Raw genomic sequence first — 15,023 nt, forward strand, 5'->3', positions numbered from 1 at the left:
AAAAAAGAATCCCAAATTGGCCCTTTTTTTCACTTTCAAGAAAAATCCCTGCTTGTGGTACACACCTGCTTTCTTTGAACTGGCCCACGTTTTGTGAGGGTTAAGCCACAGATGCAGAGTTTTATGGCTCCTTGGCATCTGGGTGTGCCCCACCCCATTTTTTTAAGTCATATATTTGAGGCTTCATTCTCAATATAGCTTGCCAAGAGACCCCCCCCCTTTTTTGTACGCTGCCTCTCAACTCTTTCCTTCCTATAAACGTTTTCACTTTCAGTTGTTGTGTGTTAGTCGCTCAGTCTTATCTGACTCTGCGACCCCATGGACTGTAGCCTCTGTCCATGGAGTTCTCCAGGCAAGAATACTGGAGTGGGTTGCCATTTTCTTCTCCAGAGGATCTTCCAGACCCAGGGATTGAACCCAGGTCTCCTGCATTGCAGACAGATTCTTTACCGTCTGAGCCACCAGAGAAGCCTCTTTAATTCTGGTGGGCTTAGTGACAGCAGTAAATAAAAATGTCCCTCAAATAATTTCTCATAATGATGTCTCACAAAGTACCGACTTCAAAGTGTTTAAGCAGCTGCATATCATTAACAAGGTACAGGCTGCCCTGAAAGGGATTCTTAAAGAACTGAAGAAAAAAAATCGCTCAAAAATTATTATATCCAGTAAAGCAAAGTTGGACGACATTTTCTGTGGCTGATTACAATATTTAGAACAAATCTGGGAAGGAAGGAGCACACGGTATGAAAAACACTATATGGTTTCTGGAGATTTTATATTTTTATTGTATGGGCAGAAAATCCAAGAAAGATTTTTCAATCAGACAATGAACAGTATCAGGCTCCACTTTCTGTGTAACTTTGGCTAAGTCACTGAACCCGACTGCACATTTGTTTACGTACAGAGTAGGGAATGAGATATACATTGTAAGACTTCTGTAAGGATTATGTCAGACATTGTAAGTGAAATCGCGTTAGTACATAGTAAGAGAAGGCAATGGTAACCCACTCCAGTACTGTTGCCTGGAAAATCCCATGGACGGAGGAGCCTGGTGGGCTGCAGTCCATGGGGTCGCTAAGAGTCGGACAGGACTGAGCGACTTCACTTTCTCTTTTCACTTTCATGTATTGGAGCAGGAAATGGCAACCCACTCCAGTGTTCTTGCCTGGGGAATCCCAGCGACTGGGGAGCCTGGTGGGCTTCCGTCTACGGGGTCGCATAGAGTCGGACACGACTGAAGCGACTTAGCAGCAGCAGCAGCAGCAGCAGCAAGAACTCATTAAACGTTAGTTCTGGAGAAGGAAATGGCAACCCACTCCAGTATTCTTGCTTGGAGAATTCCATGGACAGAGGAGCCTGGTTGGTGGGCTACAGTCAATGGGGTCGCAAAGAGTTGGACACGACTGAGCTATTCAACAACAACAAAACGTTAATTACCGCTACAGCTCCTTCCCAGAATGGCCGTTCGTTACTCCCAAATTCCGGAAACTATTTACTACAGTTTAACAGCCTCAGCTGTAAAAGGATGAGAAGAAACACCACCTCTATACCCGGGCCTCACTTATTCGCTCCAAAAACCGCTTTAAACTTTCGATTGTCAAAATCCACCTAACTGTTGCCTTGACTCGCTTTGAAAGCACGCGCACCCAGTTATCACCCCAATGGATTGTGGGAAGTGTAGTCCTGTGCTCCAGGTGCTTGAGTACAGAAAAGCGGAAAGCAAACTACAATTCCCAGAAGGGAAAAGAACAGGACTATTTCCCAGTCGGGCGTTAGCGCTGTGGGAGGGAATTGGCAATCTCGCTGCCTACGTGGGAGAGAAGGGAGGGTTGGGGGAAGTGTGGGAAAGCAGAACTCCAGCGGCTGCCGCCTGAGGGAGATTTAGTGGGAGGAGAAGTAGAGGGGAGGAAAAGAGTGGAGGGGTGAGGTGAGGAGGGTATCTGGGTGGCTGCTCCAGGGCGGCATAAAGTTCTTCACGATGTGGCTGAAGCCCGAGGAAGTGCTCCTGAAAAATGCGCTGAAGCTGTGGATGATGGAAAGGTCCAATGACTACTTCGTGCTGCAGCGGCGTCGGGGCTACGGGGAGGAAGGCGGCGGGGGACTCACAGGTAAGCTGTGGCCATTACCCCCACCCTTGCTGGTACTTCAAGGAGGTGAGGCAGTTACTCGTCGCCGCCCGCCGCCTGGTTCTAAACCCTGGGCGGGGAGGGTGGGGGTGGGTGGGAGTCGGATTCTTCTCCCCCTGCCACCACCTTTCTGTCGCCCTCACTGAGTCCTAAGAACGCCTCCCTGGACCAGCAATCGCTCTTTGGGTGGGACGGCGAAAGGGAGCAGAGGGTTCTTTCTGAAGCCAAGGAAGAATCTGAGGTAAAGGAGGGGCTTTTTCAGAGGCAGAGTACCCATGGGGGAGGGGGCTGGTGACAAGCGTTAGACGTGGGCAGATCGCTTTTAGGCTAGTGATCAGGGCCAGTTCGCAGTTGTGCACTTAACTTTTTCCCACAACCTCCCCTCCTCCCCCATCTTTAGCCACCATCCTGGGGGTGGGGGTGGCGGGTAATTGTGTGGGAGGACGGATGAGGAGAAAGGGAGGAACTCCAATCACATCTAGGGGGATCAGCGTCAAAAGAGAGATTCGGGAGTCGGGGTTGGGCGGGGTGGGTGGAGAGAGTCTGAGTGCGGGGGGAAGGTGAGGAGTAGGTCTCAGAATTGCTAATTCCTCCCCATTTAGCGTTTTTCACTTTGTCTCCAAGTTTTCGATCCTTGGGATCCCCTCCCAAAGTAACCGTTGTACTTGTTTCTCTCTTTAGTGTTTGGCGCTGGCTGCCCTTTCTTTCAGAGCCAAGGTTGTAAAGCAAACCGATTGAACTAACGGAAGTTTCTCTTCCCGCCTAATTCATCCTGCCTTCACTTCTTTGATTTACGAATCAAGAACTCTATTTATGTCTAGTCTGGGTACTTTGCTTTGAGACCAGCCTTCCTGGGCAGGTGCAAACTTTTGGTGCAAACTTTTGGTCACTGGAGAGACCAGAGCTTATTTTCGTGACAACTTCTAGTTCGATTTTGTGGCCTTGAAGTGATGGTCCAGGATTAATTCAGCAGCGAGATGGAATGAGAAGGAAGTGTCTCAAAACCTGCTTGTTAGTCCCATCATGGTCTGCTGTTGAATGATGTTCAACAAATTATTTCATTCATTCAACCTTAAGAGCCTACTGTGTGCCATATGGAATGCTAGTACACAAAGATAATTAATATTCAGTTCCCTGTCTTTGAAGTGATCATAATCGAGATAAGTGGCAGAGAGTCGGGTTTGAGGGAAATAATCAGCAAACCAGGCAAATTATAATTATGACCTGTAGCTGCTAAACCAGGCAAATTGTAATTAGAACCGAATAACTGAAGGCATTGCTTTTTTTCTTCTGTTAAATGGTGTCTACCTCAGTGTTGAGAGGATGAAATGAAAGATTACAGGCACTAAATCAATGTGTATTGTTGAGATGGTGCTGAACATGTGCTATTATTTGCTTTTTTTCTCAAGATCCGGCTAGTGTGGTGAGAATTCTGAGGTCCTATGGGACATTTAAAAAAATATCTTGCAGGACCTATTCGTCCTATTCAGCTTCTAAAAGAGCCCTCTTGAAAATACCACCACAAAAATTACCTGATTAAACTTCATGTTTTGCCACTTTATAATTTTCAAAAATTAGAAGTGTTATTTTGCAGAGGAGTCTTTCCATTTAATAGATTTATATATTTTCCAGATTAAAATTTGAGAATCAATGTTCATAATTACCCAGTGATGTAATTTGCCCATTTGAGTCCATTGAAAACAGATCAGAATATATTTAAAATATATTTTCCAGCCCAGTGTTACAGCATAAAATTTTGGTTCCCCATAATTTTATTTGACCAGAAATTTTCTGTTGCTCCTGTTATGTCACTTTGTTACAACTACTGTGTTCCTGAAAAGTAATAGGTAAATCAGATTTTTGAGAATCAAATCACTATTATGTAGTAGTAAATATGTTTTTACTTGTTGCAAATTTTCTTTATATAATCAGTCTTTGTTTTATTTGGGTTTTCATTTGACGCTGTAGTGTTTGTTTGTTTGTTGCCGCGTGACTTGTGGGATTTTAGTTTCTTGACCAGGGATTGAACCCAGGCCCCTTGTCATCGAGAGCCCGGGAGTCACAACCACTGGACCACAGAGGAATTCCTTTGACATGCTTTTTCTTAAAGCATGCATCAGTTGCACCAGTTTCTTATCTGTCTCCCACCCATTCGCATTTACTCTAGCCCCATCTCTGTAAAAGAAGAGAGGGTTTGTCTTAAGAAATAAACCAAGATTTCTGCCACACCTGTATGATGAGAACAGGTATAGCCCCATTTTTGTGGTCAGTTCGTATCTCAGCATATTTGTCTTCATCTGTGGTGTGGTAGAATGGTTGAAATTACCACATGAGAGCTACCACTATTATAGTTCATGTAAATTAAAATGGATCAGAATGGAGCAAGGAGGTGTTTTTAAGGTTTATTTGGTTCTTTTTGGTCCAGAGCAAAAGTGTGTGCTGATTTCCATGGCTGCTCAATTACTGTATTCTTAAAATTGTGAACCCAACAGCTTTGCTGTGCTTTACCACAAATACACATTTGGATTCACTCTCATAGGAGATTGATTCTGTGCCAGTATAAGCTTGCCTTTGTCCATTTTGTTTGCTAAAATCCAATGCTACATGCTCCCCCTTTAAGAGTTTCGTTTATACATTTTATTTTAATGAAGAAAATGAACACCTAGAGATGCTAATATTGTACTTTTTTTTAAGATTTCATTTCTTGGCCATGTGATAATTGGCAATAAGCACCACCAAAGTAATGAATTTAGCTGTGGATTTGGAGAAGTTAGTTGGCTCTTTTTTAAAAAAAAATTCTAGTAATGGAATTGGATCCACAGAGAACCCTAGGATGGTTTTAGCAGGTGACTAACTTGGAAGTTAGAATTCTGAAGTCCTTTTCTAAATTTTCTGAAACACTTCTAGTGGATATCTTAGCATTTGGTAAGATTACTTAGCATTTGCCTAACTGTATCTTACTTAATTGTCCTAGTTCCCAGCAGGGTAGAATATCTTGTGAAAAATTTTTTATACATAAGATTATTTTTCAGATAAAGTGATTTTCATTAAAGAAGTAATTCACCCTTCTAGATTTTTGCAGTTACCTTGCAGTATTCCTTGTTCCTCCTGGATGATAAGGGTAATGACTTTTCTCTGGCACTTACCACTTGGCTTTATGTAATTAAAAATAATTTATGCATATTTGGCTTATTAAGCACAAATCAACAATTTGCTTGTCAGATGGTAGCTACTACATGAGTGAAATTATGGGGCTGCATTCTATTAAGTACTCTAGTATGGGACCTAGGAAGGTCTGCCAATTAGGAAGCTTTAATTTAGATAGTTTGTTGAGAGTATTTTACTCTTTTTTAGAAATTTTTATTTATTTGCCTGCACTGGCTCTTAGTTGCAGCATGTGGGATCTAGTTCCCTGACCAGGGTTTGAACCCTGGCTCCCTGCATTGGGAGCTCAGAGTCTTAGTCACTGGACCACCAGGGAAGACCCAGTATTTTACTCTTGAATTTTCCATATGTGAATAGTGTGAGCAGGTTTTTGTGTGTTGACTGACAGTCTCCTTCAGTAGACCTTACTTTTTTGTGATGTAGAACTAGACTAAGAAATAAAACATGAAAATGGAGGATGTTTCCTTATCCCTTTTTGCATCTTGGCACCGCTACTTTGAAATTAAACCATCTGTAAACACTAGAACATGATAATATTTGAAATGAGCTTCCCATTTTATGATATTTATATAAACTTAAGAAATCACTATGTGAGTTATCATAAATCAACACACACATAAAAATCAATTAGGTAGCCTTTTAAAAAGTTCTTCATGACCATCCCTCAAAAATACAAGGCTTTTCTCTCCCTTTTCCCTATTCCCAACTCAAGGACCCAACTCTGAAAACGTTCTCAAGTTTTCCTTTGCAAAATATTCCTGCATGCCATACTCACAAAGGAACCAGCTGATAAAATTTTGGCCTTCCAGATATCTCATTACTGGGACCTGGGTGCTAAATAGTGGCCTTGACATTTCATTTTACGTAAGGAAAGATCAACCCTCCCACCCAGTCCACCACCCCCGCCCCACCACAGTGTAAATTAATAAATATCATTTTGGTTTATTGAAGAGAAAAATCCCATGGGGCAACCCCTAGGGAGGCAAATCACACTGTATGCTCCCCTCTCGTCTTCCCTTCCTGGAACGAGTATCCATGTGAAATCCAGTAAACAGTTGGCTTTAAAGATCTTGTAGAATGATGAAGGACAGCTTTGCAGGAGGTTTTGAGACATAAAGGATTGTCAGTGTCATCACTCTTTCTAGGTAGTAACGGAAGGATTATTGAGTGCATACCTGTGAGCTTCAGGCCTTTCTTCACATACCTGTTAATATACTGCTCTCTTGCCCTTTTCCCTTCTCTGCTTGCTGCTAGGGTCTTTCCTCCCTTAAGTGTAGCCTGGGAACCACCACTCCAGTTCACCTTAGGGTCATGAATCCTCAATCCTCAAGAGTTAAAGTGATAATGATCTGGCTTGTGGGCAAAGAAGTCGATTTCTTTTCTTTTTTTTGGTTAAGATATTGGAGGTTTATAATGTAAATGGGAAATTAATATTTAATGTCAAGTAGATTTTGTTCTAATGAAAACAGAATACTAAGAAGTGATGACACTGACCAAGCTTCATTTTTCAAAACCTACAGACCTGTTCTTGTCATATCATCCAAAGAAATCTTTGAAGGTAATTTTTACTTAATTTCACCTGTATCAAAATGTCCCAGAAAGGGAAGTGAGCACAGTGTCTCCTCATGAGATTTTTCTTTTTAGTAAGTCAACTACAAGCCAAAATCCACAAATGCATGAATGCACCACCTAGTCCGGTGATTCCATGTACCCCATTGACCCTATTTCCTTTATCTTTCCTGATTCTTTAATATTTTTATGTGTCTGTTTAGTTGTGATTGTTTTATAAAAGCTTTGTCACGTGTAAACTGGGAACAGAACTTATCTTCAGTATCTCACGGCACTGTTACATGAGTCAATTGCGTTTTGAAACTTGTGAGCAACTGATGAAACATTTGACACTCATTTATCTGTTGATAAAGGAATGATTTGTTTAGTGGCATTTTTAATTAATTAATTTAAATTGAAGGATAATTTATTTACAATATTGTGGTGTTTTTTGCCTTACTTCAACATGAATCACCCACGAGTACACATGTGCCCCCCGATCTTGAACCCCCCTCTCTCCCCACTCCATCCCTCTAGGCTGTCCAGAGCACTGGCTTTGAGTGCCCTGATTCATGCATCAAACTTACACTCTCTATCTATTTCACATATGGTAATGTACATGTTTCAGTGCTATTCTCTCAAATCATCCCACACTCCCCTTCTTCCACATAGTCCAAAAATCTATTCTTTACACTTGTGTCTCTTTTGCTGCCTTGCATATAGGATCATTGTTACCATCTTTCTAAATTCCACATATATGTGTTAATATACTGTATTGGTGTTTCTCTTTCTGACTTACTTCACTCTGTATCATAGGCTCCAGTTTCATCCACCTCATTAGAACTGACTCAAATGCATTGTTTTTTATAGCTGAGTAATACTCCATTGTGTATATGTACCACAACTTCCTTATCCATTCATCTGCTGATGGACATCTAGGTTGCGTCCAGGTCCTAGCTATTGTAAACAGTGCTGCAGTGAACATTGGGGTACATGTGTCTCTCAGTTCTGGTTTCCTCCGTGTGTATGCCCAGCAGTGGGATTGCTGGGTCATATGGCAGTTCTGTTTCCAGTTTTTTAAGGAATCTCCACACTGTTCTGCACAGTGGCTGTACTAGTTTGCATTCCCACCAGCAGTGTAAGAGGGTTCCCTTTTCTCCACACCCTCTCCAGCATTTACTGTTTGTAGACTTTTTGATGGCAGCCATTCTGACCAGTGTGTGATGATACCTCATTGTGATTTTGATTTGTATTTCTCTAACAATGAGTGATATTGAGCATCTTTTCATGTGTTTATTAGCCATCTGTATGTCTTTGGAGAAATGTCCGTTTAGTTCTTTGGCCCACTTTTTGATTGGATTTTTCGATTTTCTGGTATTGAGCTGCATGAACTGCTTGTATATTTTGAAGATTAATTTTTTGTCAGTTGCTTCGTTTGCTATTATTTTCTCCCATTCTGAAGGCTGCCTTTTCACCTTGCTTATAGTTTCCTTCATTGTGCAAAAGCTTTTGAGTTTAATAAGGTCCCATTTGTTTATTTTTGGTTTTTTTAATATAAATTTATTTATTTTAATTGGAGGTTATTACTTGACAATATTGTAGTTGTTTTCCCATACATCAACATGAATCTGCCACAGGTATACACGTGTTCCCCATCCTGAACCCCCCTCCCTCTGGTCCCTCCCCGTACCATCCCTCTGGGTCGTCCCAGTGCACCAGCCCCAAGCATCCAGTATCATGCATCGAACTTGGACTGGAGATTCGTTTCATATATGATATTATACATGTTTCAATGCCATTCTCCCAAGTCATCCCACCCTCTCCCACTCCCACAGAGTCCAAAAGTCTGTTCTATACATCTGTGTCTCTTTTGCTGTCTCACATACAGGGTTATCATTACCATCATTCTAAATTCCATATATATGCGTTAGTATACTGTATTGGTGTTTTTCTTTCTGGCTTACTTCACTCTGTATAATCGGCTCCAGTTTCATCCAACTCATTAGAACTGACTCAGATATATTCTTTTTAATGGCTGAGTAATACTCCATTGTGTATATGTACCACTGCTTTCTTATCCATTCATCTGCTGATGGACATCTAGGTTGCTTCCATGTCCTGGCTATTGTAAACAGTGCTGCAATGTACATTGGGGTACATGTGTCTCTTTCAGTTCTGGTTTCCTCAGTGTGTATGCCGAGCAGTGGGATTGCTGGGTCATAAGTCAGTTCTATTTCCAATTTTTTAAGGAATCTCCACACTGTTCTCCATAGTGGCTGTACTAGTTTGCATTCCCACCAACAGTGTAAGAGGGTTCCCTTATCTTCACACCCTCTCCAGCATTTATTGCTTGTAGACTTTTGGATCGCAGCCATTCTGACTGGTGTGAAATGGTACCTCATTGTGGTTTTGATTTGCATTTCTCTGATAATGAGTGATGTTAGCATCTTTCATGTGTTTGTTAGCCATCTGTATGTCTTCTTTGGAGAAATGTCTATTTAGATCTTTGGCCCATTTTTTGATTCGGTCATTTATTTTTCTGGAATTGAGCTGCATAAGTTGCTTGTATATTTTTGAGATTAGTTGTTTGTCATTTGCTTCATTTGCTATTATTTTCTCCCATTCTGAAGGCTGTCTTTTCACCTTGCTTATAGTTTCCTTTGTTGTGCAGAAGCTTTTAATTTTAATTAGGTCCCATTTGTTTATTTTTGCTTTTATTTCCAATATTCTGGGAGGTGGATCATAGAGGATCCTGCTGTGATTTATGTCGGAGAGTGTTTTGCCTATGTTCTCCTCTAGGAGTTTTATCGTTTCTAGTCTTATGTTTAGATCTTTAATCCATTTTGAGTTTATTTTTGTGTGTGGTGTTAGAAAGTGATCTAGTTTCATTCTTTTACAAGTGGTTGACCAGTTTTCCCAACACCACTTGTTAAAGAGATTGTCTTTTCTCCATTGTATATTCTTGCCTCCTTTGTCAAAGATAAGGTGTCCATAGGTGTGTGGATTTATCTCTGGGCTTTCTGTTTTGTTCCATTGATCTATATTTCTGTCTTTGTGCCAGTACCATACTGTCTTGATGACTGTGGCTTTGTAGTAGAGCCTGAAGTCAGGCAGGTTGATCCCTCCAATTCCATTCTTCTTTCTCAAGATTGCCTTGGCTATTCGAGGTTTTTTGTATCTCCATACAAATTGTGAAATTATTTGTTCTAGCTCTATGAAAAATACCATTGGTAGCTTGATAGGGATTACATTGAATCTATAGATTGTTTTGGGTAGTATACTCATTTTCACTATATTGATTCTTCCAATCCATGAGCATGGTATATTTCTCCATCTATTAGTGTCCTCTTTGATTTCTTTCACCAGTGTTTTATAGTTTTCTATATATACGTCTTTAGTTTCTTTTGGGAGGTGGGTCCTAGAGAATCTTGCCGTGATTTATGTCAGAGAGTGTTCTGCCAGTGTTTTCCTCTAAGAGTTTTATAGTTTCTAGTCTTACATTTAGAACTTTAATCCATTTTGAGTTTATCTTTGTGTATGGTGTTAGAAAGTGTTCTAGTTTCATTCTTTTACACGTGGTTGACCAGTTTTCCCAGTACCACTTGTTAAAGAGATTGTCTTTTCTCCATTGTATATTTTTGCCTCCTTTATCAAAGATAAGGTGTCCATAGGTACATGGATTTATCTCTGAGCTTTCTATGTTGTTCCATTGATCTATATTTCTGTCTTTGTTAGTGCCATTTTCTTTACCTGAAGAGCAAATAAAGATCTATATTTGTACCATTTTTTTCTGGTAATTACTTTTCCCATGTTGTATCCGACAAAGGTTTGTATAGTCAAAGCTATGGTTTCTCTAGTAGTCATGTACGGATGTGAGAGTTGGACCATAAAGAAGGCTTGAAAGTGAAAGTCACTCAGTGGTATCTGACTCTTTGCAACCCCATGGGCTGCACAGTCCATGGAATTCTCCAGGCCAGAATACTGGAGTGGGTAGCCTTTCCCTACTCCAAGGGATCTTCCCAACCCAGGGGTCAAACCCAGGTCTCCTGCATTGCAGGCAGATTCTTTACCAGCTGAGCCCCCAGGGAAGCCCAAGAATACTGGAGTGGGTAGCCTATCCCTTCTCCAGCAGATCTTCCCAACCCAGGAATCGAACCAGGGTCTCCTGCATTACAGGCAGATTCTTTACCAACTGAGCTATGAGGGAAGCCCTTAGTGCTGAACTGTGGTGCTGGAGAAGACTCTTGGGAGTCCTTTGGATAGCAAGGAGATCAAACCAGTTAATCCTAAAGGAAATCAACCCTGAATACGCATTGGAAAGACTGATGCTGAAGCTCCAATACTTTGGCCACCTGATATGAAGAGCTGATTCACTGGAAAAAACCATGATGTTGAGAAAGATTGAGTGCAGGAGGAGAAGGGGGCGACAGAGAATGAGATGGTTGGATGGCATCATTGGTTCAATGGACATGAGTTTGAGCAAACTCTGGGAGATGGTGAAGGACAGAGAAGCCTGGCATGGTGTAGTCCATGGGGTCACAAAGAATCAGGCATGACTTCATGACTGAACGACAACTTACAGAAATTGATTTGGAGTAGTTTTTGTTCAGTCACTCAGTCATATCCAACTCTTTGCAACCCCATGGACTGCAGCATGCCAGGCTTTCCTGTCCTGCACCATCTCCTGGAGTTTGCTCAAACTCAGGTCCATTGAGCCAATGATACCATCCAAACATCTCACCCTGTGTCACTCCCTTCTCCTCCTGCCTTCAGTCTTTCTCAGCATCATGGTCTTTTCCACTGAGTCACCTTTTCGTATCAGGTGGCCAGAGTATTGGAGCTTCAGCATCAGTCCTTCCAATGAATATTCGTGACTGATTTCCTTTAGGATTGACTGGTTTGATTCCCTTGTTGTCCAAGGGACTCTCAAGAGTCTTCTCCAACACCACAGTTCAAAAGCATCAATCCTTTGGTGCTCAGCCTTCTTTATGGTCCTACTCTCACATCCATACATGACTACTGGATGAGAAATAGCTTTGACTGGACAGACATTTGTTGGCAAAGTGATGTCTCTGCTTTTTAATATGCTGTCTAGGTTTGTCATAGCTTTTCTTTGATGGAGCAGGCATCTTTGAATTTTGTGGCTGCAGCCAATGATTTTGGAGCCCAAGAAAATGAAATCTGCCACTGTTTCCACTTCCCCGCCCCCTCTATTTGCCATGAAGTGATGTGACTGGATGCCATGATCTATACAATATGCAGTGATAACACTGCAAAATCAAAACAGTGATATTTAACAGGACTTAGACTAAAATAGCAGGACAGCATTTCCTTTTGATATGTTATTGCCCCAAACCCAGAAGTCCTCAGACAGTGCTTCTGTAGATACAAGCATCACTTGTCTTTCTGAGTGGTGTCAAAGAGTGTGTGTAACTCTAGTTGTCTTTGTTATATTTTTTAAAACATAATACTTGAAGAAGAAATAACCATTCAGCTGGCGAAAGGCCATGCTTCTGATGGGCAGCTGTGGAAGGAGTATGGATGTAAAATAAGCTAAAAATTAATAAAATAAAGGGGACTATACTGTTTCCCATGTTGCTGTACAGCTATGACATGGATTTTATATTACTTTTATGTTAGAAAATCTGCCCAGTTTTCCTTCTTTTGCTGCTGCTATATGAGCACCGCAGATAAGAATGAATCCTAAATATGATATTACAAGATGCATTCACTCAACAGATAATTACCAAGTGACTCCTAAAAATCAAGCCCTGTTTTAGGTGCTACAGATAACAGCAGTGAACAAAACAAAATCCCCGTTTTCATGGGGCTAACATTTTAGTTGAGGGAGGCAAATTAATATATGGCTGGTAGCAGTAAACGCTATAAAGAAAAATAAAGTAAGGTATAGTAATAGAGAGGAGAGGGGATTGGTAGTTTAGATAAGTGTGGTTTAGGAATGCTTCCTTAAGGTGACCTATGAGTAGAGACCAGAGGGACTAGAGTACATGAGCCAAGCAGATAATTTGAAACAGACTGAATATACATAATTCTGTCTAGGAATTTCACTGTGAAAAGAAGCAGAGAAATGGGTGGTAGCCAGCTACTGGTTTGGGTGTTGGGTATACAGTGGTCAATAAAACAAAAATAGTTTATACCCCCACAGACTTTATAATCTGGTAGGACAGACACATAATAAGTAAGCAAGCAAATACATAATTATTGGGGTAGTCAGTAATAATATCTGCCTGATGTGAGTGGCTTATGAATAGTCATGCATGAGGAGTATTTGAAACTCCCAAAGCAATTTTCCAGGGCCAGATCTGGTGTAAAGTATGCTTTATCTAATTTCCTGTTAAATGATACAAAGATTTCCTAAAAGCAGTGATTAATAACAATAGGTGGTATTCTGGTGGCAGAATTCCAGCATGACATCTGTGGAGCAACTTGTCAAAAGCCAGTTTGGATTGCTTTTTTAAATTAAATCAGCCATCTCTCAGCACTAACAAGATCTGGGATGTTGCTTGGTAGAGAGGAATAATATGCCAGTGCAGAAGCAAAAGATGGCAGTTGTTGGGGATACAGAAAGTACTCCAGATTCACTTATTTGTGGCTGAAAATAGGAAACTCAAGATATATTGCCCTTAGCAACCAGAAGGGTCTGTTGAAGAGCAATGCCTTCATCTATAGAAGAGGAAAACCTGGAAAACTGGAGATAGAAAATCAAAAGGACTTGAAAATGAAACCTTTGTTGTTTTTTGTCTCCACTGCCTTTTGAATTCAGTCTAGATGGTTTTGTTTTTTCTTTCACTCCAGTATAAAAAAGTGAACTTTTAAAACAAGAGGTAATCACATTTGTTGATTTTTATCCTTAAATTAGTTGCCCTCTTGTTTTAAACTAACCAAAATCATAGCCAGCTTTAGAGCTTCTAAACAATGTTTTTAAAATACTGTACTATATATGAGTTTCCATTTGCTGCCACACTTGCTTTTTGCTTTGCCCCTAGGAATTCAGATGTTGTTATTTTCTTTAATTTTCTGAGGGTTACTCTTTTTGCGCCTTGATGCATAAGTCTTGAAGTGTATTAAGGTGCTGTAAATAAAGATGGTAACAATTCTTATATTTGTCTGATTTAATCTTTAGAAGTATAACTGTATTTGATGGATAGTTCTTATATTCTTTTTTTCCCCATGACATTGTAATCTGCCATTTATGCTCAGTTACTTACCTTTACAAAATTCTAAATCCTTTAATGAAACAAAGCTTTATTTTCAGTTAGGGAAGGAAATGAGTGCTTATGTATATCTAGTTTTCAAGTAAATGTCTGTAAAAAATGCAAGGAGAGGGAAAATAAGGCAAGATAATTATTTTTATTAACTGTTTTCTAAAGCTTTTAGTGTAAAGTTGGCAGCTTTCAAAATGTCAACTATATCTGTTGGATTATTGTAAAAGAAGAGTTCACAATCTTGTTTTAAGGACTTAGAACTGGCAGCAAAAGCAGTAGAAAGAGGAAGACCTATGGCCCTTTACTGAGAACATTACTTTCTCCTATTTGAATGTATTTCCTACTAAGTTTACCAATTAGTTTGTTCATCAACATTTAATGAACCTGAGATTATAAAAAATTCAGTAAAGGTGTACTTGTTTGACTTTGTAAACCTGGCAACTGAAGACAAGATACAGAATCCATTATAAAGTTTCAACAGTCATTTCTATGGCCAAAGTTTATAATTGAGTGTTTTACTTAGAATGGAAATTAAATGTTCTTTGAATTAGGAAGTGCATTTTAATAACTTCTGCAGCTGGAGCAGTATTGCCTTACACAATGTCCTCAATCTAGTGTACAGGCAGAAAAAACCACTTGTCAAATGAAAGTGTATTAAACTAGCTCATTGATAATGAGTACCAAGCTTTGGCTATTTTATAGCGTCCCTTCCTCCAACACTCAGCCTACTTGTTCATATTATTATTAACCTAATATAAGAAAAAAATGTTTACCAAATTTGGAGGTGTCTGAAAATTGAAAGTGACAGTTAATACCATAGATCAGTTTTCTCAGTACTGACTGCATGTTAGATTCAACTGAGAACATTTTTAAACAAACTAAATGACGCTGGAGTATTTATGGGTAAAATGATATGATATTTGGGATTTATTTTAAAATACTCTAGGAGGGAATAATG

At 40.1% G+C, this 15,023-nt stretch overlaps 1 protein-coding gene across 1 annotated transcript in view; it reads left to right on the forward strand.

Moving 5' to 3' along the window:
- Positions 1-1,804: 1,804 nt before the first annotated feature.
- Positions 1,805-15,023, forward strand: part of TBC1D8B (TBC1 domain family member 8B) — a 76,148-nt gene continuing 62,929 nt past the window's right edge. Inside the window, exon 1 of the mRNA XM_040265022.1 lies at positions 1,805-2,108. Within this exon, the coding sequence (XP_040120956.1) occupies positions 1,979-2,108 (130 nt within the window). The 5' untranslated portion in view covers positions 1,805-1,978. The remainder of the gene's footprint in view (positions 2,109-15,023) is intronic.

The sequence above is a fragment of the Oryx dammah genome, unplaced genomic scaffold, assembly GCF_014754425.2.
Source record: "Oryx dammah isolate SB20612 unplaced genomic scaffold, SCBI_Odam_1.1 HiC_scaffold_23, whole genome shotgun sequence".
NCBI classification, from domain to species: domain Eukaryota; kingdom Metazoa; phylum Chordata; class Mammalia; order Artiodactyla; family Bovidae; genus Oryx; species Oryx dammah.